General features: G+C 34.4%; 1 protein-coding gene and 1 long non-coding RNA gene across 5 annotated transcripts in view; one reads left to right on the forward strand and one right to left on the reverse strand.

Moving 5' to 3' along the window:
- Nucleotides 1–23,886, reverse strand: part of LOC102630049 (caffeic acid 3-O-methyltransferase-like) — a 96,538-nt gene that overhangs the window by 44,104 nt on the left and 28,548 nt on the right. Inside the window, exons 1-4 of one of the 4 annotated variants that reach the window (XM_052436995.1) lie at nt 19,474–19,887; nt 18,209–18,519; nt 17,737–17,801; nt 17,033–17,656 (exon numbers count right to left, since the gene is read on the reverse strand). The exons of 1 other annotated variant lie outside the window; for it this stretch is intronic. In XM_052436995.1, coding sequence (XP_052292955.1) covers nt 17,360–17,656; nt 17,737–17,801; nt 18,209–18,519; nt 19,474–19,859 — 1,059 coding nt within the window. In that variant the 5' untranslated portion in view covers nt 19,860–19,887 and the 3' untranslated portion in view covers nt 17,033–17,359. Of the gene's footprint in view, nt 1–17,032; nt 17,657–17,736; nt 17,802–18,208; nt 18,520–19,473; nt 19,890–23,886 lie in introns of those variants that run through there. 2 more of the 4 variants (XM_052436998.1, XM_052437000.1) reach the window with 2 other exon arrangements.
- On the forward strand, nt 14,735–16,657 carry LOC127901064 (uncharacterized). The gene is made up of 3 exons (XR_008053103.1): nt 14,735–14,935; nt 15,813–16,192; nt 16,294–16,657. It is a non-coding gene; the product is annotated as an uncharacterized LOC127901064 (long non-coding RNA).

A 23,886-nucleotide genomic window follows, 5' to 3' on the forward strand; every position in this document is an offset into this window, starting at 1 on the left:
GTTATCTTATGATTAAATAAATTAAGTTCGCAGTTGATAAATAGAGTTGGGCGCTCTATTTATGTTTAGACTGTAGTTAATTCATTGAATGATTTGTCTTAATCATATATCAATTTACTGATGTAGTTTGACTACATTGAGCTGGATGACATATAAGATTTAATTAACCTTGAAATGACTGTTAGACTTATTAAATCTCATAGGCATTGATTTTACTGTAATCTTAATCTTGAGTTAGTTATGATTTCATGATTGTAATTGTTATTCCATTTGAGTTACCAATGGGCACGACACACAATTGTGGTCAAGATTACCCGGTATCTTGGTGGGAGCAATTATGAGTATTGGAGTTATAGATTAACAGTATAGAATTTGTACGACGCATCTGTTGATGGGTTTTCAGCACTTGATCATAGAATTCTCTGGTCAGAGTGTGTCAACATATTTAGTATGTTGAAAATGATCATTAGAGAAAACCAGTAAGTATCAAAGAATAAGATGTAATTAAATTGATTGAACAATTGAGATATCGATTTAATTAACGATGTGGTCCAAAGGATTGAGCAGTAAAGAAATCAGTTTGTCTTGGGACGAATTATTATTCGAACATACAATTATGGAGGTCAGTTCCAATCTTATAGTGGAGTAGAGTTGGAATTAAATGATTAGGCTTATTTAATTACAGGCTTAATTGTTGTAGCCACTATTGTATATTCCCAAACGATCCCCGGGTTAGCTTATTTAATTGACTGCATCGCTACTGGATTAGTATGTAAGATAACTAGCTATTTAGGTTAAAAGCCTAAATATATTATTTAGTGGGAGGCTCCATTAATATGCTTGAGTGTAAGGGGCCTTGTGTTATTTTACAAGGTGGACTCCTATAACACAAGAACAAGTAACGTGACTTTTGTTTTAATTATTTTTTAATTTAAATCACATGGGATTTAATAGAATTAATAAATAAATAAATATGGAGCCTAGAGTTTCCACTAAATAGAGATATAAAAAAACTTATTTTCTTTAAAGAAAATAGACAGAGGCCACATTATACAAATCAGAGAAAAAGATTTTCTCTCTAATTTTGAGAGAAAAATGTTCTCGTGCTAGTTGCTTTAATGGTGATAAAGGCGCTCACACATCAAGTGTAGATCAAACCTGAGTCATAGTCTGGAAGATTATTTGGTGGCGGATCGTGATCTAACATGAGTAGTGGTGACGGATCGTGGTCTGGGAGCCTAAATCACTTTAGTGAAAAAAAAAAAAAGATTGTTCATCTTCTCAAATTTTCAAGGTACAATTTCTAAATTACAAATTCTTATATATTGTATGAGATCGATCCTAAAAGTTTTTTTTAAAAAAAAAAAACTGATTTTTTCCACAACAATAATTAGCCACCGGTGTCTCGTCTGTCCATGTGAGGTTTTACTTGTTTAATTTGCTTGTGGGAAGTTTATGTAATCAAAGAACAAGTTGTGATTGTGTTTTGTTGCGTTGCTAGTGGTTCAGTAATTGGGACTACTTTGATTATGTTTTGGCAATAGATTTTGCTAGTTTACTAGTGCTTCAGTAGGATTTTTCTTTTTTTTAATTATTAACTTATGCATCTATTGAAATCTGAACTCAAAACTTAAGCCCCAAAGAAATTGCTTGTTACCGTTGGAATTAGACTTGACTTTCGTAGTTTATTAATCAACTTGCTTGCTAGGTAGGCTTGCATATGATATGGTTTGCTATCATATCATATCATATGATATTCTTTTGGGTGGTGATGTTTCCCTTGCAATACCCCTCGCATCTGTGTAAGGACATCCATCTAATTTTGTTGATATTTTTGGAAGTTAAACTTTCATCCTTAATTTGAATGATTAAAAGATAATATATAATTTTAGCCGCGGTTGATTCAAAAAGGGTAGATTTAAAAGAGAGATTGATTCAAAAAGATTAAATTAAACGTTCAAAAAAATTTATAAAAAATGCAAGATATCCGCAAACTGTCTAAAATACTATCCTTTAATCAATAATATTTTAAATAAGGAGATTATGGGTGGACCAAAAATCCATGTACCAAGCCCAAGCAAACGCGCAGATTTAACAACCAGTTTGGACGTTACCAAATTATTTATAGGTTTGGGTTCGGTTACAAAAACTCAACCACAAAAATAAATTTATGTTCACTTAAATTTCTACAAAAATCTTCTAAAACCCCTTTATAATTGTCTCCTTCTTTAAAATTACCGTCTAGGACAAAATTATATCTCATTAAACCCACCGTTAACAATTCTTTCACGGACAATTTTTCTCCTGTACGTATGTACTTCTGTTATCTTAGAGTTTATACGAAAATTATTGAAACCTCAAAATACAACTACAGAAAAATCTCAAAAGCCGGTAACAACCCTGTTAAAAATCAAAATAATGATCATGTTAGAAGACCATTCCCTGTCAAATTCCATTGAAAATTGAGTGCATATATGACCTAGGCAAAATAGAGAAAAAAAAAAAATCAGTTTCAGCTTTAAAATTGTTGTAAACTGGGTAGTCAGAGGAGTGCCAATAGTCCAACTCAGTTCATATTCATTTAGATCTGAGATGAAGAAATAAACACCACAAAATAAACTTAAATGTTGAAAACTAATTCTAACCCAACCTGAATAGATTTTTATTGGAAGTTTTTGGTTTAAGTTACTCAATAGTTTTAGAGTGGAGCTTCTAACATCCCATTAAAACTCATAAGAAACACTACTTATTCATTTTTATATCTCTTTTTTTATGAAATTACAAAAAAAGTCCATAAAATTACAATAGAGTTTTAATTAAACTTCACTATCATTTTAGACATACTTTTTCATAATAAAATATTATTATTAAGTAATTTATTTCCTCATTATCTCAAAATTATTTTTGACTTTATCAAACAAATAAGGTTAAAAAAATAGTTAGGGGTTTATGATTTATAAAGACATTTTAGTTTAATTAAATTCGTAATTTTTTTCTTTCGGTAATTTCAAAGAATATTAAAGGGGTGTAAAAAACAGTACTCATAATTGAATTAGATCAAAACTTTCTCAACCCAAATACGTTTGGATTTGATTGGGTTAATCCCAACATTCACTCACCCCTAAAATGACTTTATATATAGTCATTATTATGAAAAATATAATCATAGCGTCAACTCTTAAGTAAACTTTTCGGTTGAGAGAGGCGTAGATCACTCAACATGTATTAGTAGTCAAAATTAGAAGAGGAACTTTATCTAGATTACTACATTTACCAAATAATTGTTATAAGTGAATATGAAATAGTTCACTCAAAGCAAGGATAAATGGATGAAAGTACTACACATTTTATTCACAATGAGGTTGCCTTTTATAGGCGTTACATGAACAAACTTAACGAAATAATAGCAGCCATTATTCAGCAAATACTGCAGCTACTTTCCAGTAACTATAGCCTAAAGACTAGGTAAACACAATCTTGCAAATAACATTACCAACAAACTTCCTAAAGACTAGGACCATAAAAGCAACTTATTGACACAAGGAAATTCCAACAATCCCTCCCTTAAACTAAATGTTATTAACATTCAGTTTAAACATTCTGCAGAATCTTCCTCAAATTGCAATTTGCAAACTCCAAGTGACTTTCCCAGCTTCAAAAAACTAGCCAATTTGAGGGGTTTAGTAAAGATGTCAACTACTTGGTCTTCACTCCTGCAATAAACAAGATCAATGACTTCATTTTTTGTCAAGTCTCGCAAGAAATGGTATCTCACATCTATGTGCTTTCATCTTCCATGTAGAACCGGATTCTTTGAAAGTTTAATTGTTGAACTATTATCACAGAAGATTTGTGTTGACTCTGGTTGCTTAAACTGAAGTTCATGAAGAATATTTCTCAGCCAAAGTGCTTGACATGCACAAGAAGCTGCTGCAACAAACTCAGCCTCAATTGTTGACAAAGTAACTATCGGTTGCTTCTTAGATGACCATGAAATAGCTGCTGAACCAAACATAAATCATATCCAGATGTGCTTCTTCTGTCATCCAAATCTCCAGCATAATCACTGTCTGTAAAGCCATACCAATCTGATTTTTTACCCTTTTTGTAGAACAACCCAAATTCAGCAGTACCACGCAAGTATTGAAGAATTCTCTTTGCAGCTAAAAGATGATCCTCTCTTGGACACTCCATATATCTGCTGATGGAACTAACTGCATGCATTATATCAGGTCGAGTTGTTGTTAAGTACATCAAGCTTCCAACAATCTGTTTGTAAAGGGTTGATCACTTGACTCCTATTGTCCTTTGCCCAATTGGAAGTTCAGTCAACTCCCAAGTATTATTTTTTTCAATGGATGCAATTTCTTCGTCCATGGCTTTTAGCCATTTTTGTTCTTTGACAGCTTCTTTAAAAGTTGTAGGATCACATTCTGAAAACAAGGCAAAGTGTATGAGTGGATTCTCAAGAGTGTTAAATCATGTTACCTCATAATCTGACATCCATGCAGACCTTATTCTATCATGTTGAGAACGTGAATCTGTAGCTTCAACTTGTTCATCAAGTTCATTTGTTGCTGGTGGAGTTTCTGCTGAGACTCTATTTTGCGGCAGGTTAGGAGCAGAGACTGTTGAAGGCTGAAGTTGCTGTGAATTTTCTTCAATTTCACCATTGAAATCTGCTGGAATTTGCTGCCCAACAGAATTGCATCTCCACATCCATGTCTTCTCTTCATAAAAAATGACATCACGACTAATGACAATTTTCTTGATGATGGGATCATATAATTTGTAGGCCTTTGAATGATCACTAACACCAAGAAAAATGCACTTTACACCTTTGTCATCTAATTTTCTTCTGTTCTCATCTGGTACGTGGACATATGCTATAAATCCAAATACCCGAAAATGATCTACTGCCGGCTTACATCCACTCCATGCTTCTTCAGGAGTTATATTTTGAACAACTATTGTGGGGCTTCTGTTCAAAATATAAACACTCCAAACAACTGCTTCAGGCCAAAAACTTTTGGGAAGACCACTCCTCTGCAGAAGGCTTCGTACCATATTAAGAATTGTACGATTTTCCTCTCGCATACACCATTTTGCTGAGGTGTGTAGGCTGCTATCAATTGTCTTCTAATTCCATGATTTTCACAGAAGCTTCCAAATTCTTGAGAGTTGAACTCTCCACCACGATCAGTACGCAATATTTTAATTTGGCTGTCAGCTTCTCTTTCAACTAGTGCTTTAAACATTTGAAAGGCTGTGAAAGCTTCCGATTTTTCTTGCAAGAAATAAATCTAGGTTTTTTGACTAAAATCATCAATAAATGAGATAAAATATCATTTACCTCCATTTGATGTTGGCTTGATTGGCCCACATAAGTCAGAATGCACTAGCTCCAGCAGTTGCTTTGCCCTCCGGGGTTTTCCTTTTGGAAAATTATCTCGATGTTGCTTACTGACAATACACTCTTCGCAAAGCTGTGAAGGTTGCTCAAATTGTGGAAGGCCTACCACCATATTTTTCTACTGCAAGGTCTTCAATCCACCAAAGCTAAGATGCTCGTAACGAAAGTGCCATAACCATGCTGTATCTTTGAAATTTGCAGCAAAACATGAGTGTGCAGTATGGTGAAGATACAATGGAAACATTCTGTTTTCCGTCATTTCACTTGAGCAATTAAGCCCAATTTTTCATCGTGGATTCGGCAAACTCCTTCCTTGATAGAGATCTCATACCCTTTTTTCTTGTAATTGGCTGTAAAGATGAAAGAGTTGTTTGGTTGCAGAGAAAACAAACGAGAAAACAGAGAGAGAATTTGTATTTATCTTAAGCTCAAATAAGCTGAATTACAAGCATATATACATAATGCTGAATGGAATCTTATATACTCTGCATGTGAGTAATGTGTTTATTTGAGCTAACAACCATAACAGATTTAACTGACTGGACTGCCGCATAGCACTAATAACAGATTCACTTAACTAACTAAACAGAAAGCTAAATGTAATTAACAATTCAAATATCTTAACACTGGCCAACACTGAGAAGGTTAGTTTTCAGTTCAGGAACGAATAAAACATTTGAGATAGAATGAGAACTTTCCTTGGTTTGGATTGCAGCCCTTCCTTTCCCCATGACAGAAATTGTGGAGTCATCACCAAATTTTACAGTATTTCGAAAAGTCTCATCAAAGTCAGAAAAAGTAGATTTATCCCCACAAATATGATTGCTACAACCGGTATCTAAGTACCATAGATTTTGGTGACTTTCCTCCTTTGTATGACATGCCATAAGAAGGGAAATTTCTTCTTCCTCCTTTTCTACAAAGTTAGATTTCTCGCCACGATTCTTATTTAAATTAGTACAGCACTCATTGCGGTAATGACCGTACTTCTGACAACGGAAGCATTTAACATTCGATTTGTCTTTAGACTTTGGTTTATGTCCTGTCGAATTCTGACCATCACAATCCTTTCCTTTTCCTTAAGAATCATCAACATTTTCTTCTTATTTATCCTACCCATTCTTGCCTTTCCAGCCTCCTTTACCCCCTCCAGTTGGTTTGAGATTTGCTGCTGCCTGTAATGCATGTTCTTCCTTATCCTGTCGGATTACTTTCTACTCATGGACTAGCAAAGTGCTTTCCAATTCATCAATCGAAAGTTTGTCAATATCCCTTGATTCCTCAATCGCACAAACAATATAGTTAAATTTTACCGTTAAAGATCGAAGAATCTTCTCAATTATGATAACATCCTCGAGCTGCTCGCCATGAATTCGTCTCTTATTTGCGATTGCCATTGTCCTTGCAAAGTATGCTAAGACCGACTCTCCCATCTTCATTCGTAGAGATTCAAATTCAGATCGAAGTGTCTGGAGGTGTACCCGAGATAAAAAAGGAGGCTAGTAGTTTTCACAAGCAAAAGTTAAGAATCAATTTTATTTTTTTCAGCCTGTGGATTCATTGCTTTACAATTCTTTATATAGAACTAGGTTCTCATGTTTTAGTTACATCAAGACCTAGCATCTACGGCTATCAATTTCATCACAAGACATTACAAAAGTTGTTATAACAACCTGACACTGCAGTTTGTCTTCTTGTCTTCAGTTGCTCAGTCTTGTCTTTAGCAAGCTGTGATATCTTGCTCCTTCAGCTTGATTACCATCCAATCCTGACCTTTGATGCTTCTAGCCATCCAACGACTAATATTCAAACATCAGATGGCTTGCTTAATTCAAGAGATTCATGAGTTCCCGCCAATGCCTTCATTGAGGTATATTATCAAACAATTGTGCAGCAACCTCAGACACATTTATTTTAACTCCCCCTCTCAAGCTCAATCGTCTGCTAAGACATTGAGCTTGCTTCTTAGGTATTCGAAACTTCGATTAAGTAGTGCCTTGGTCATTATATCTGCAACTTGGTTCTTGCTTTCCACATACTTCAAATCAAACTCTCAGTTGCTGATTTTATTCCTCACGAAGTGAACATCTATTTCAATGTGTTTGGTTCTTCCATGAAAGACTGGATTTTCAGCAAGAGCTATTGCACTCTTGTTGTCACACCATAGTATTGGCCTCTTCTCCAACTTGATGTTCATCTCTGCAAGTAAGGATTGTAACCAAGTCAATTTAGCTGCTCCATTTGACAGTGATCTATATTCTGCTTCTGTGCTGGAGGTTGATACTACATTCTGCTTCTTTGAACTCCACGAGACTAGATTTCCTGCCAAAAACATGCAATAACCACCTGTAGACTTTCTGTCATCTCTATCAGCTCCCCAATCGGCATCTGTGAAGGCTGAGATTTCCATTTTGTTTCCAGATGTGAAGTATAGACCATAATTTAGGGTGCCTTGAAGGTATCTCAAGATCCTTTTGCAGCCTTGCCAGTGTATCACTTTCCGTTCTTGCATGAATTGACTTAGTTTATTTACGCTGTAAGCAATGTCTGGTCGGGTGATGGTTGCATACTGCAAAGCTCCAATGACACTTCTGTAGAGAGTTTTGTCTTCAAAAAACTGTCCTCCCTCTTCTTCTTCAGTCTCCAAGGTGTACTTCACACTTGAACTTAATGGGGTTATGCTTTCTCTGCACCCTTTCATGTTTGTCTTCTCTAGAAGTTCTTGCACATATTTGCTTTGGCAAATATGCATCCCTGCACGATCCCTTTTTACTTCAATTCCAAGAAAATAACTTAATGAGCCTAGCTCCTTCAACGCGAAACTCTCATTAAGTTTTTTAATCAGGTCATTAACAAGATCTTGGCTACTACCAGTTATGAGTATTTCATCTACATACACAAGTACGTATATAACTTTTCTATTATCCCTCCAATGAAACAGTGAGGTATCCGAGACTGAGTTCTTGTATCCCCAGCTAAGTAGGGCAGCTTTGAGCTTTTCATACCAAGCCCTTGGAGCTTGTTTCAGTCCATATAATGCTTTCTTTAGTCTATATACATAGTTTTCCTTTCCTTTCACTTTGAATCCTTCTGGTTGCTCCATGAACACGGTTTCATTTAGTTCTCCATTTAAAAAGGCATTGTTGACATCTACTTGTTTGATGTCCCAACCATAGATGACAGCCAAACTCAAGAGTACCTTGATTGTGGATGACTTGGCCACTGGACTGAAGGTTTCTGTGTAATCAACCCCCGCTGTTTGGTTATAGCCTTTTGCCACTAATCTCGCCTTGTGTCTCGCTACTGTCCCATATGGATTGTGCTTTACTTTGTAGACCCATTTTTTTCCGATGACCTTTGTACCCTCTTGAACTTTCACCAATTCCCAAGTGTTGTTTTCCAGTAGAGCTTTGTATTCATCCAACATAGCATTTCTCCATTTCACATTCTTGATAGCACTTGCTATATTTGTTGGTAACTCATACGAACTCCTTTGTGCAAGGTATATTTTAGGCTTGTAGATTCCATGTTTGGATCTGGTTACCATAAGGTGTGTGTTTAATGGTTCTAATGGTCGCTCAGGTTCTATATTGACTCTCTCTTGTTGATGGTTTGGCTCAGGTCGGCTCTCATCCAATTGTGTTTCTGTGTTTGGTTGATGTGTTTGGATCTGGTCTTCGTTTGGTGTTCTGATTTGATTTTCGAATGATGCTTGCATTGTATCTTGTGTGGAGTTATGTCCACCCTCTTTGGATTTTTTGTATGGATTGCTGTTTAATTGTGGAGTTGAGAAAGTGCCACAAGGAAGTAATAGAAGCTGCTGATAGTTAGGTTGACTACTTGTCCTGCTTTCACTTTTGTTAGTCTCAAAGTTCTTATCTATAACAAAAGGAAACTCATTCTCATTGAAAATCACATGTCTAGCTACATAAACTATGCCTGTGTTATCTAGACATTTGTATCCTTTGTGCTGTAAGCTATACCCTATAAACACACATTTAGTGGTGTGGTACTGAAGTTTATGTTGATTATAGGGTCTTAAATATGGAAAACAGGCACACCCAAAAGTTTTTAGGAAGGCATAATCAGGCTCATTGTTGTAAAGTTTTTTGTATGGACTGATATGACCTAGGGCCTGCGTAGGCATTCTATTGATAAGATATGCAGCAGTTTCAAAGGCGTTCCACCACAGTTTTAAGGGCATGTTTGCTTGTGCTAGCATGGTGAGTGCTGTTTCTACAATGTGCCTATGCTTCCTTTCAACTTGACCATTTTGTATTGACGTATATGGACAGGAATGTCGGAACATGATTCCATTGTTCCTAAGAAACTTGGTTAATGGTCTAAATTCTCTCCCCATATCAGTCTGTAGACACTTGATTTGTTTATTTAATGTTTTCTCTATTTGATTCTTGAAGTCAATGAAGGTTTGTGCTGTTTCTGCTTTGCTGGTTAAGGGGTAAATCCATGTGTATCTTGTGTGATTATCAACAATACTTAAGTAGTACCTGTAACCTTTTCCTGAAATTATAGGTGCTGGACCCCAAAGATCTGCATGGATCAGTTCAAGGGGCTGCTTTGTCTGTGTTTGTGAGCTTTTAAGAGTCAATTTGTGATTTTTACCATATTGGCATGCAGTGCAGAAACTCAAAGATTTTTCTTTATTGAAATCAGATAAATTTTTACAACTTGAAATGATTTTCATAAGGGTCTGTTCACAAGGGTGACCAAACCTTCTGTGTAACAGGTGAAGTTGATTAATTGACTCACTACTATGCTTAGGACTTAAAGACTCATCAACACTTTCTGAGACAGAAGCCTCACTTATTGAAGCAAACAAAGACTCTGATTTGTAGACTCTATCAGCAGCACATCCCTTCCTTGGACTTACATATTCTTGACTTCCAACAATCTGAAACAGCCCTCCTATATCAATTCCTTGAAGAAGAAAATTCTCCAATTTGTCCTTAACAACACAAGTTTCATCAGAAAATACAATTGTTAGTTTGTTATCTATTGTAAGGCTAGAGATACTTAGCAGGTTTTTGGTTATTTGTGGAACTACAAGTACCCTTTTAAGCACAAGATGTTCATATTTGTTACCAGCATATATAGGCAAAAGTATCGTTCCTGTGTGTGTGATTTTAAGCTTGTGTCCATTTCTCATTAAGAGAAAGGAGTTACCTTTATACTCAGACCTTACACTGAGGTTGTTGAGGTCATTTGTGACATGATTAGTTGCTCCACTGTCTAAGTACCAGCCTGGTTCACTGCTTCCTTCATTTGTTGCCAGAAAGGCTCCTCTTGGTTGACAATTCTGAGGCTTTGGTTCAAAGTCATCTTCTTTTCTGTACCAACACTCATCAGCTGTATGGCCCTCTTTGTGGCAGATTTGACAAAAAACTCCAGGCTTGAATACCGTCTTCTTTTCTCCATGTGGTCTCCCTCTTCCTTTTCCTTTATTTGGTCTTCCAGCACCATTGTTGAGAGGTCCAAAGTATTGATTTTGTGGACTAAGGTACTGGTTTGGTGGTTGGTTCCTTGGTCTCTCATTCCTCTTTTGGGTCCAGTTGTTCCTTCCTTGCCTTGAGGCCACATTTGCTTTGAAATTGTTGTCATGAGTTGCATTCTGCTCCAGTCTGGCTTCATGGTTCAACAACACAGAATACATTTCATCAAAGGTCAGTTCATGAAGTCTTGAAGTGAGGTTAACAACAACGGACTCAAAAGATTGGCCAAGACCAGTAAGCACATGAGAACAAAGATCTTCTTCTGAAACTGGCTTTCCTGCCATTTGCAACTCATTTGCCAAGTTTCTTACTTTTGTGCAAAACTCAATGATAGTTTGTGTGTCTTTTCTTGCACCATGCAATTGCATCTTGAGAAATATGGATCTGGCTATTGATTGGGAGGCATAAAGCCTTTCCAGCACAGACCACAGTTCTTGTGAAGTTGTGCAATGTGTCAAAGCAGTGATAATATTCTCTGATATTGTAGAAAGAAGCCAACTTAAGAGAAGTTGGTCTTGTCTACGCCAGAGTGCATATGCAGGGTTTGCAGATGCTATGAAGTTGTTTTCTGCATCAGCATCCACTAGGAACTTTTCTGGACATACAGATGTTCCATCAATGAAGTTTTCCAGGCCATTGCCACGGATAGCAAGGCAAGACCTGGGCTTTCCATATAATGTAATTTCCTCTGTCAAGTTTCAAAGGGGCTGTGAAGGAAAAACTTATGGGTACATGCATATTTGTGTGTGAGGATGATGATTCAGTTTGTGTTTGGGTGGGTAAAGGACTTTGTGTTTGAGCTGGTGGTGTGTTGTTGATCACAGCTTCTAGGGTTGGCTCATTTGTTGCTTGATTATCCATTTCTGGATTTTTAAAGCTCTGATACCAAGATAAAAAAGGAGGCTAGTAGTTTTCACAAGCAAAAGTTAAGAATCGATTTTATTTTTTTCAGCCTGTGGATTCATTGCTTTACAATTCTTTATATAGAACTAGGTTCTCATGTTTTAGTTACATCAAGACCTAGCATCTACGGCTATCAATTTCATCACAAGACATTACAAAAGTTGTTATAACAACTTGACACTGCAGTTTGTCTTCTTGTCTTCAGTTGCTCAGTCTTGTCTTTAGCAAGCTGTGATATCTTGCTCCTTCAGCTTGATTACCATCCAATCCTGACCTTTGATGCTTCTAGCCATCCAACGACTAATATTCAAACATCAGATGGCTTGCTTAATTCAAGAGATTCATGAGTTCCCGCCAATGCCTTCATTGAGGTATATTATCAAACAATTGTGCAGCAACCTCAGACACATTTATTTTAACTACCCGCTTCGCCCTTGCTGTCCCTTAGTACTTCTTTTTCAAGGAATCCCAAATTTGTTTGGAGGAGTCTTTGTTAAGAATTGTTTCCAAGATTGAGCGATCAATAGCTTGGAATAAGTAATTCTTTGCCTTGAGATCCTTTAATCATTGCCCTTCAAGCTCTATTTTCTGAGCATCCGTCAAAACAACACCGGCTGGTGGTTCAGTTATTCCAATTGAAACAACTTGCCAATACTCCTTGGACCTTAAGAAATTCTCCATCAACATTCTCCAATGGTCATAGTGACCATCAAAGCGGGGAATTGCAGGTTGAACAAAATTCTCAGAAGCCATGAATTTCTACTGCTGCAACACGAGTGCAAAAAGAGCCAAGTAAGCTACTATTACTAACTCTGTCAATCCACTTTTCTAATTCAAGCTCTGATACCACTGTTATAAGTGAATATGAAATAGTTCACTCAAAGCAAGGATAAATGGATGAAAGTACTACACATTTTATTCACAATGAGGTTGCCTTTTATAGGCGTTACATGAACAAACTTAACAAAATAATAGCAGCCATTATTCAGCAAATACTGCAGCTACTTTCCAGTAACTATAGCCTAAAGACTAGGTAAACACAATCTTGCAAATAACATTACCAACAAACTTCCTAAAGACTAAGACCATAAAAGCAACTTATTCACACAAGGAAATTCCAACAATAATATTATAAAATGTAAAAGTTTTAATGGGGTGTATTAAACGGGGTGTACCCCATCACTATCTTAAGAATGGTGATTTTGATGATTTGATCCCTTATTATATCTCACAAGCCCCCCATTTTTTAGTTAATTCCATTAAAAATTTTAAACAAATTTTTATCTCTCAATATACCTTACCTAATCTCTAATTTACCTTTATTTTAATTTTTTTTCATACACCCATTGTATAAATTTTATAAAATCATTTCTTAAAAAAAATCTCATAATGATTGTAATTTCTCAACTTTTTTTTAAGGTTTTATCCACCACTTAAGATTTGATAGTTCCACCAAGAATTGGAGCAAAGAACCATGCCGAGTCGACCCTTAATAACCTTAGTATCGTGCTAAGCCTATCAAGCCAAAGTTGAGTGAAGGAATACAAGAATTTGGCCAAGGTGTTTGACGTGATAAAGATACAGATTTTTTATTATTATAATTGATTTGGAGCTAAAAAGGGGATTCTCGATTTCCTTTTGTATGCATCCCAATCTTGTATTCAAGTTTATCTGTTCATGGACCAGAATGCATTGGATTTGGAAAGTGTTTGCAATTGTACAGTGATATTACTTGGACAGTAATTTGGCGTTGCAATGCATTTACAAAACGAATGAAAATTTGGAATCGCGATGGAAAATACTGTCAGGTATCTATCTGAGAATGAAAGCACTCGCTGTCAGTCTCTATGGGATTGCAGTATAAAATTTTACATTGTTCTTCAATATTTTGAATAGAATGTCTTACTTTGAATGGAATGGCGCAGTTTAAAAAATTAGAAGAAATTAGAGTTTAAGAAATTAGATTCGCTTAATTAGTTATTAATAGAAATTTTTATGTCGGTGCACTTAAAAATTATTTATTATTTTAAGTTATTTCACATGAGAATAAAATAGGTATTAACATAAAAGTTATTAGTGTGGGTTGATAAGATATAATAAGAGATTTAAACATCACCACTCTACTTATAGAGCAGCTCCAAAAACGATCTCATTGGTCGAAAAAGGCTTGACCCATTGAACGAGGACCCTTAAAATTTGATCCTAGCTTGACCCATACGACAGGCTGAACAGGTCGGTCCTTTACACAATCAAAACAAACTTGTGAGTAGGGGTGGGCAAATAACCCAATCTGATTCGACCAAAAAACTTGAGTTCAGATCGGATGTAGATGAATTTCTCAATCCAATTAGGTAGGAATCTATCCAAATCGATCCGAAATTACACACAATTAAAGAATATTATTTGAAATTTTTTATCCATTCCAAATATAATTCGGATTCAATTATAAGTCTGGATTGAGCTTGGATTACTTTTTTCCTAACTCGATTAACCGGAACTCGAACCCGATCCGAAACCGAATTTGCCGACCCCTACTTATTATCGTTTACACATTACATTTGTGACTATCATTTTTAAACTAAAATTTTCTCTTGATGCGAATAAGAAAAAAAAAAACAGAGTAAATTTCGTTTAAAAAATGAGGCACCATAGATGGACCGTACATATGGTACAGCTAGCTGAAATGGAAGTAGCCTTGTGAGTTGTGAGAGCTGCCTATTTTGGATTCAGGACGAAATATTTAAGAAGCAAGCAAGTAAATAAATCAAGAAAATAATATTCCGCCACCCTCATTCCAGAGGGAAGCCAAAAACGACATGCTTTTGTGCCGTTTTGAAGTTTTAGATTTGAAAATTAAAAATAAATTTTACCATTAAAAAATAATAAAAGCTAATCAAAAGAAATTAAAAAATCTAAATTCTTATCCCTCCCCTCGCTCACCCCCTCTCTCTTTGACTCACCCCGCTCTGTCCCTCTCACTCTCACCCACGAAGCTCGTTCCCCTCTCACTCACCCACAAGCTCACTGTCAATATTTTTCTCAGATCTCAGCTAACGCATCATCAAAACCGCAACCATGACGCTAGGCTGAGGAGGATCCAGTGTCGTGGGTCAGTTTCTTCTCTGATCTTGCCATTTTTTGTTCAATCTATTTATGCCCTGGATTGATTTATTCTCTTTGTTTTGTTGTGTTTCTTGTTCTGGCAAAATCTATTTGTCTAATTCACATACGGGTCGTAGCCGTTGCTTTTATTATTTTATAATTTTTTTTGGGTAGTTTTGTGTAGTCTTATGAACATTCTTTTTGGCATAAATGCATCTGGGTTGCTACGTGCCTACGTTTGATTGTTAATTAGACCTGATCCGTAATTCCATGCGTTTTTTGAATTTTTGATTGCGAAATTAAGTTAATTTAGTTTAATATGATTACATTATTGTCACCTAAAATTAGTATATTTAATCAGTTAAAGAAATTCTTTTGACATGGACTTTAATGAAACCTTGTATGTGATACTTTGCTTAGCAAAGTACTTGGATTTTGGATTTTTTTTCTATTTATATTTTAAAATTACTAGAAATAAGTTATTTGAAGTGTGATACTTTGTGAAATGTTAAAGCTTACGGTTTGGTTGTAATTCTGTTTTTGCTTATATATGTTTACGTCTGTTGGCATTCTTTTTTTTTTTTTTTTGGTATTTGAAGTTTGCATATATGGTGTGTATTAAGATTTTCAAGTGGTTCTTCAAACATATTCTGGGTAGTTTGATATATCCATGTTTCTGTGAATTCTTTAGTTGAGGCAATTGTTTTTGGTCTTAGCTGCATTGTTAAGTTCTTTACCACATAGAATTCCCTAATTTTCTTCTGCTAATCCAGTAATTGCAGCTTCATTCTAAGGTTCTTCATTTTCAATAAAGCATATATTGCTTCATTAACCCTCCTCTAAATATGTTGCAAATATGTATTTGATTCATTCCAATCTTACAGATCATTGTTGGATGCCGAATCAGCATACAATGCTTACAATTGTGAGAGAAAAATGAACAACCAATTGCCCGGTTCAGTTACGCTTTAAGCTAGGAAGATTGACGTAGAAACATTTGTTTAAGTGTAATTACCTAGGTAGGTGAAAAAGGTCCAAAATCGTCAAGCACACTGTCAACTAAGGCTGGTCGGCGACGTGAACGGCGTGATAGCGATGTCGGTGATGGGCTGGTCGGCGATGGGCGTGGCGTGACAACAAGTTTCGTGGGTGAGTGACAGCCTGAGAGAAATAGCTCGCAAGTGGGTGAGTGAGAGAGACAGATCGGGTGAGTGAGAGGGAAGGTGAATGAGAGAGAGACAGAGCAAGCGAGTGAGATGGATGGGTAAGAATTTTGGATTTTTCATATTCTTTAGATTTAATTTTAATATTTTTCAATGGTAAAATCTATTTTTAATTTTCAAATTTAAAACTTCGAAACGGCAGAGGAAGCATGCGTTTCTGGCTTCGTTATGGTCTCGTGGTGGCCGAATATCATTGCCCAATAAATCATGATTCTTCGAGAGACCCAGCAACCGCTTGTGAAAACACAATGGTTATTCCTAAAGCCAAGCAACTCTCAGCACGAAAAAGTGTTAAGTGGCCAACAACTCCTAACAACCCTTAGACTAAGTCCAGCACTTACCATACTATGTCCTATATAATTGAAACGTAAATAGATTATTGACAGCAAAACAAAATAATAACTTAATATAATGACGTGTAACAATGTACATTTTTGTCAATTATGCGTTAGTGTTTGATGCCCTTCTTTCAAAAATAAATAAAAATTGATGCATATGTACCGCAATGTCAGTTCTGAGGGAGCTGTGACGAGTAATGATTAAAATATACAAGTGATGAAATTTTGAATTATGATATAAATGCATAAATGGCATAATATTAATTATTAAATATAGCAAGTAAATTTTGATGCCATCATTTTAAAAAATTAACAAAAAAATAAACAAATTGATATTCATGTGCATGTCTAATGTTTTATTTATATAAGATTAAAATTCTCTTTTCATCTGGGTTTTTATTTGAGCAAATACAATTATTGGTAGTTAGCATATAGAAGCACAATTAAAAAGTATATCTCGACCGTGCTCATGTACATGTCGAAAGAATTAAAGAAAAGGAGCTCTCTAGATTCTGTTTGTTTGATAAGAAAATGAATGGAAAATTTTATTGATTCAAAGAGAAAATTTGTTCGCTGGATTCTTATTTGTAAGTCTTACTAATGAATTGAGAGTACATTGATAAATATAGCTGTGTGTGGAAACTTCTACTGCAACAAACTCGTGTCCACATTTCCAGCGCGCTAACTATAACAACCTACTGACTAAGTTTGGAAGGAAATAACAACTTGTTTAACTGTTTTACAACTTGGCTGCTGACTCATCATTACACTGAAAACCCCAGCTGACTTCAACTGCTGACTTAGCATTTATTCTTAACAGAAAGATAATGATAAAAAAGTTGCTTCAGAATTCGTGGGCACGCACGGACCCTACTTGTAGAACTCCATAACCCATAAGTTGTAAAAAAAGCATACAAATCTGATGCCACTAAATCCAGCTTCAGTAGCCAAGGTCGTGAATTCATGCTTTGTTCGCTCCTTTCCTCCCGGATATTGAGTCATCACCAGCACATCAGCTAGGGAATTTATTTTTGAATGAGTGCTAGTCTCAGGCAGTTCTGGAAGTACTGACTCCACAACAATTACCTTCCCTCCTTCGGGAATACTTTTGTAGCAATTCTTCAATAACTTCAAGCAATGTTCATCGCTCCAATCGTGCAGTATCCACTACAAAATTTGAAATATTATGAAATTTGTTCAGGGATCGAACGCCTAATACCTGCAAATTAAATTCAAATGAAACTTACCTTGATCAAAATGGCGTCGCCATTTGGAACACTTTGAAACATGTCACCCCCTACATGCTTAACACCTGTACTACATACAATTTAGTTTCCGCTATTAGGATCTAGCGGTATGGGCAGAGCACTGATATTCGCGAAAAGAATTTAGATAAAATTCTGACAAAAACAACAATAAATCAACCCTGATTTTTTCACTAAATTGCAAATATGGTAAATCGAGTCTGTTTTGATGTTTTTTGTCAGTTTTTTCTTGTTGCAACATTTTGTGCTTTTACCCTTTTTTTCCAAATGATAATGTATATTTCTTCATAACAATGACATTAAAAAAAAAAAAAAAAAGAGATTGGAATCAATTTTCTAATTAACTTCCTACTTTCTCCAGGATTTATATTGGGATGATTAATTAAAGAAAGCTACTTAAAAGCCACTTGACCAAGTCCCTAACATTATTATAAAGATAATTGAAAGTTCATACCAGGATACTCAGGGGAATGCTGTATAACGTGAGGCAAGTCGAAATTGATGCCCTTAATGTGGGGATACTTGGAAGTAATTGCTTTAAGGGTATTGCCAAGGGAACCGCCAACATCAACCAATTGCTTTATGTGCTCGAAACCCTTGTAAGCCTCAAGGATTTTTTGAAGGACCAAAGTGGTATGGTTGAACATCGCTGTGCTGAAAACTTCATTGAACCTGGGGTCCAATCCTAGGTACTCGAAAGCGTTCGTTCCGTGGACTCGGTCAAATGGAACTCCTCCTTCAATAATAGTTTCTTTCAGTTGGGACCTACATGACCAGTTAATCAATCATCATTTTGCGTTTGGCCGAACTTTTTTAGATACAATGATTAGTGGTTGATAAAAACAAAAATAATAAAGGGATATATCTATATTATATATATGACGATGTAAACGTTTCATAAAATCCCTTAACAGATAAGATGAGTAGAGGATTCATTGCCATTAAAAATTTTATGTTATATCTTAACTCATAACTGTCACATACATCTTTATGAAAACGAGCAAAAAAATGGGAATCAGGGTAATATTATCATACGGGTGGGTTGCTAAATTTTAGCAACGGCACAAATTAGGAGATATGTAGTTTGTAGTACTTTTACATATAGCTAGCTCCTGCTGTTATTTTGTTTTCCCTAAAAGATTTTATTTCTAATTCTCTCCAGGCAAGTGATCATACCACCCCAAGTGAATCTTTTAATTCAGAGAAATTCTACGGAAGAAGTTAAGAAATTTTTGTTCTTCCAGGATTTCTGTCAGAACGGAAGAAACTACTCAATTAATGCTTTCAATAGAACAAAATACATTGTCTTTTTCATATATGTTACACTCATGTCCTCTATAATTAAAAGACAAAAATACCTCCGAAAGAAAACATATTTCCTCATATCCTCTGTAGCTGCAAGTAATTAAAACACCACCAACAATAGTTTACCCGTTCTTGAATTGATATGACTAGAAGTATATTAATAATGATTTATAAGTTTGAGAGTGAGCCTTCTACATTTTATCGCTCACTTATATGAACACGTTTGTTTTTCTTTTTCGATGACCTGAATTTAGAAATAAGTTGAGTATGAAGTCGATTATGATTTAAGACTTGGGAGAAATGCATGATTGGATCTGAAGGCGTAGAAAGAGAATTGCATTATAAACCCATGTATTTTTACCCTAACTTAAAAAAAGAAAAATTCAGGGGATTAAAATGATAGAGTGGACAAACCAGCTGTCGAGAAAGGCCTCGTCCTGAATTAAGGCCAATACAGGGCCTAATGAGACACCATCTTGATTAGGCACAAAGTATTTGGAAACATCATTCAAACCGTATAGCCTGTGAGAACCATCTACATCATCAAGTGAGCATTCAACAATACCATAGCTAGCCAGAAGCCCGAGTATCCGGTCCAGCATCGTGGGTGCGTCTTTGTTCTTGGTGGCGGGCAACTGAGCGGCAATCTCTGAAGCTGAGAGCTTTGCTCCAGGACCAGCTTTGGCTATGATCTCCAAAAGTCCCAGCTTAATTACTGCTTTCATGGTCATGTGGAGCACTGAACCCGTCATCACTTCACAGGCATATGCAAAGTTTTCGTCTCTCGCTTCATTAGCCATATTTTCTTGAATTTCCTTATCTGTTTTCCTCAGAAACAATGCATTTATAGTGGAGTGAAGAGTTACTGTGTGTCCAAGATTTTAGGTTGTAAAATCTGACCCGGAAGTTTTCGATAGTTCAAGTTAGACTAAATGACAGAAATTAAATTATGATTATAACTTTTTCAAAGATAAAAGTATGGAAGCTTGGCAACTCTAAAAAAATTATATTATTAGGGATAAAAACTTTATTTAATTTGCACAAATTGAAATGACATATTGCATGATTCTACATGTCTCGTATTATTTCTTTTATTTTGTCGACTTTAAAAAATCTGAACGGCCAACCTCTTCGAAAATGTATTTAATAGTTTTTTATAGCGATGTATTGTTCAATAGTTTTTTATAGCGATGTATTGGAAGTAATTTAAAAGATCAAACATTTCAAATGAGATCCTATTATCAAACAAGAGGAATTCTAAAATATATCGGAAGTATTATGTCAGTTACACAATAAGTCAATAATATTATAGAATGTGTGCATTTATTTGAAAAATTACCATGTAAGTGGTACTTATATTAAATCCAATTACACACGTCACATATACATTGATTAGTTGTATTACCCCTGATTTATTCTAAAATTTATCGTCAAACAGAGAGCTTTTAGTTGAAATGAGGAACTATAATTATTTCCTGACATAAGTTTTTCCTTTGATTATAATATATTAACATTTCATGTGAGGAAATATTAGTTTTACATTTTTTTTCCTATTAGAACATGTTTTAAAAAAGGATTATAATTCTTACTTAGTTTTTTTTTTCTCATCTAGTCTTTTTTAGTGTTCCGAATTTAGTGAAAAAAGGCAGCTTAATTATAAATAAAGTGAAACATTCTGGCTTAATTGTTAACATTAAAATTTAAAATTCAATATTAACCACTTATTTCATTAAAAGAGACTAAAAGAGAGAGAGAGAGAAGATTCTTGTCCAAAAGAAAAATAAAATAAAGAAAAGCAAACGAATACTTCACTTTCATCGAAATTTTCAAATATCAATTTTTATGACTTTAGGCCAAATTTGCCATGCAAAATTGGATTGGATTAATTATTAGAATAAGACTGAATTAGATTACTTGGATAAAGTCGGATTATATTATACTGTCTTATGTTTGGTGTAGTACGAGATTGAACTATGTTAAATTATATTTCAATGATATCAAATAGCATTTAAGTTGATATTTGAATATGAACATCAGTTATTCATGAAATTTTATAACAATAAGGAAACAAATTTAAAAAGCAATTAATTAGAAAATTAAGTATATTGTAAATAAGTTATTAGGTAGTCATAATATAATAAACAAATGAAAAAGAAATAAAAAATTTAAAAATTTAATTAATTTTTATCAAATATTTAAAAAAATTTATATAAAATCAATTAATTCTGGTATTTTTAATTTTCATGATTATTTTTTAATATTATATTAGTGATTATTAAATTTTATACAATCACTAATGCAATAAGTTATTAAATGGTTAATTTATAAATTATTAAATATACAAGTAATGAAAATTTAATCTCAAGAGTTATTAGAAGTAAAATTGTCAATTTAATTAGATCATATATAATAAATAAAAATCTTAAGTAAATCATAAATAAAAATTAATTGATTAATTAATATTAACAGATAATTTTTCTTTAATTTTATCCAACTAAACAAATATGTAAATTAGGATTACTAATCCGATGATTTTAGGATTAAATTCAAATTTAGTCTCCTTTAATTCAATTCAAATAAATTTATCAAATATAAAATAAATATTTAATTTTAGAATTAGTGCAATTGGATACTTAATCCTACATCCAAACATGGTCTCAGTTGTCATAAGGGCAACTTAGAAAGAGTCGTAACCGAAAACATTTATAAAGCCATTTTTTCTTTTAATTTTCAGGTTCATATATATATATATGTGTGTGTGTGTGTGTATAATCTTTCTGCCAATGAAGCGCCTACCAATCAGAGAAGTTAATTTTTTAATATATTTTTCGACGCCGGCCCCACCCCTGATCTTATAGCTTTGACTCCAGATGAATGAGGCTTTTCATTCACGTTATTCTTTGAAAGATCGTGATTCCAAAGGCTGCTGCCAAAGAAGATTCTGGAGGCTGCCAATCATGGCCATCGCTGCATAAATATATATATATTAAATCAAACAGGAGTGCGGTTACTTTATACGTACAACTTGGGTTCTTGCCTTGCTGCCGTCATGGAGAATTAATGCCACTGGTCAACGGTGAATCAATGGCCATCGGGCACCAAATTCATGACCAATCAATGGCCAACAAGCACCAAATTAATGCCAAGCACACCAACAACCACGGATTAAATGGCAAGTTTAGTGTTTTAAAGTTTAGAATATGGAGAAGGACTTGCTACTGTATCCAGGTATTAAATCATCAAAAACCAATTTGGTTTGGACTCTTCAATTTCAATTTGACTTCTACACCAACACCACACAACAACTCAACAACCGAATCACTCGTCCTAATAGCATAGCAATCCAGTCGTCGGTTGCCCGCACGTGAGAGACAATTTTCTTATTCGTGCTCGGAATTGTTGAATTAATTTTACAATTCTCTTGTACCAATTTTCATCATATATGCTCCCTCAAGAAGTGAAGATCGATGTCGGAATCACTTTAATTTAGTTTCAATTACATGATGTTTGGGATCTTCTTATACCAATTTCGGTCTACAATTGCCTCAAGTATCTATGTCCGTCAAATCTTATTTGTATTAAAGCAACCGCTTAAACCGTTAACCTGTTTGATTTAAAAAACAAATATTTGGAGCTGTTAGATTGAACTCGTGTAAATTAGGATTACTAATCCGATAATTTAAAATTAAATTCAAATTTAGTTTCCTTTAATTCAATTCAAGTAAATTTATTAAATATGAAATAAATATTTAATCTTAAAATTAATCCAATTGGATACTTAATCCTGACATCCAGACAAGGCCTTATTTGCCTTAAAGGCAACTTAAAAAGAGGTGTGACCAAAAACGTTTATAAAGCCATTTTTTTTTCGGGTTCATATATATATATATATATATATAATCTTTATGCCAATGAAGCGCCCATCAATCAGCGAAGTTAATTTTTTTTTAATTTCTTTTTCGACTGTGATTCCGGAGGCTGCTGTCAAGACAAGATTCCAGAGGATGCTGATAAGACAAATTCAAATTGACCTTTTTAATAATTATTATCTTTTCTAAGGTTTAAAATTTTATGTGTAACGTACAGCTAATGTGATGTAAGTTTTACCTGATGTATGAGTTGATGAACCATCATGGTGAAATCAAAATACAAAAATAATAGAGGTCAATAACAGCATTCAAAAGAAAAGAAAAATTAAAACACAAAGAAAATAAGGCCGTTGGATTCGTTTTTTCAATTTTTTTTCTGAATATTAATACGTTACAATGAAAGAACTTGCTAATATTTTCCATATTGATCAGGATAAAAAGATTGTTGATACAATCATACGTCAATTTTGTAATATTATAGTACAATTCAAAAGTTTTATTTTATTTTAAAATATATTTATCCTACATATTTATAAAAGATATTGTAAAAGAATTAAATTAATTAAGATAAAATCTTCCTGCAATCATACTTGTTCAAGCTTCAAGTGTTCTCTACATTCACTAAATTTTATAAAAGTATCTTCTTACTTTTTCTACTCTATAGCCTTTCTCTTGTGATGGAAAATAAATTCTTAACAAGCATAGACTTGGATAGGCTAGAAACCCTTTTTATAACAATATTTCATAACTCAGAAGACTTTACACTTCCTCCATCAAAGAAGTGAATTTAATAACCTTTATCACTTCGATTATGAAAATGATTAGTAAACTATAATGCTATCCCTTGAAATAAATAAGTAGGTTATTAATATAAGTTTATCTATTTATTTTAAAAAAAATCACTTATCATGTGGACTATATAATGAAACTTTGTGGAGATATATCTACCCACATTTAA

Source organism: Citrus sinensis, chromosome 3 (genome assembly GCF_022201045.2).
Source record: "Citrus sinensis cultivar Valencia sweet orange chromosome 3, DVS_A1.0, whole genome shotgun sequence".
Lineage (NCBI taxonomy): Eukaryota > Viridiplantae > Streptophyta > Magnoliopsida > Sapindales > Rutaceae > Citrus > Citrus sinensis.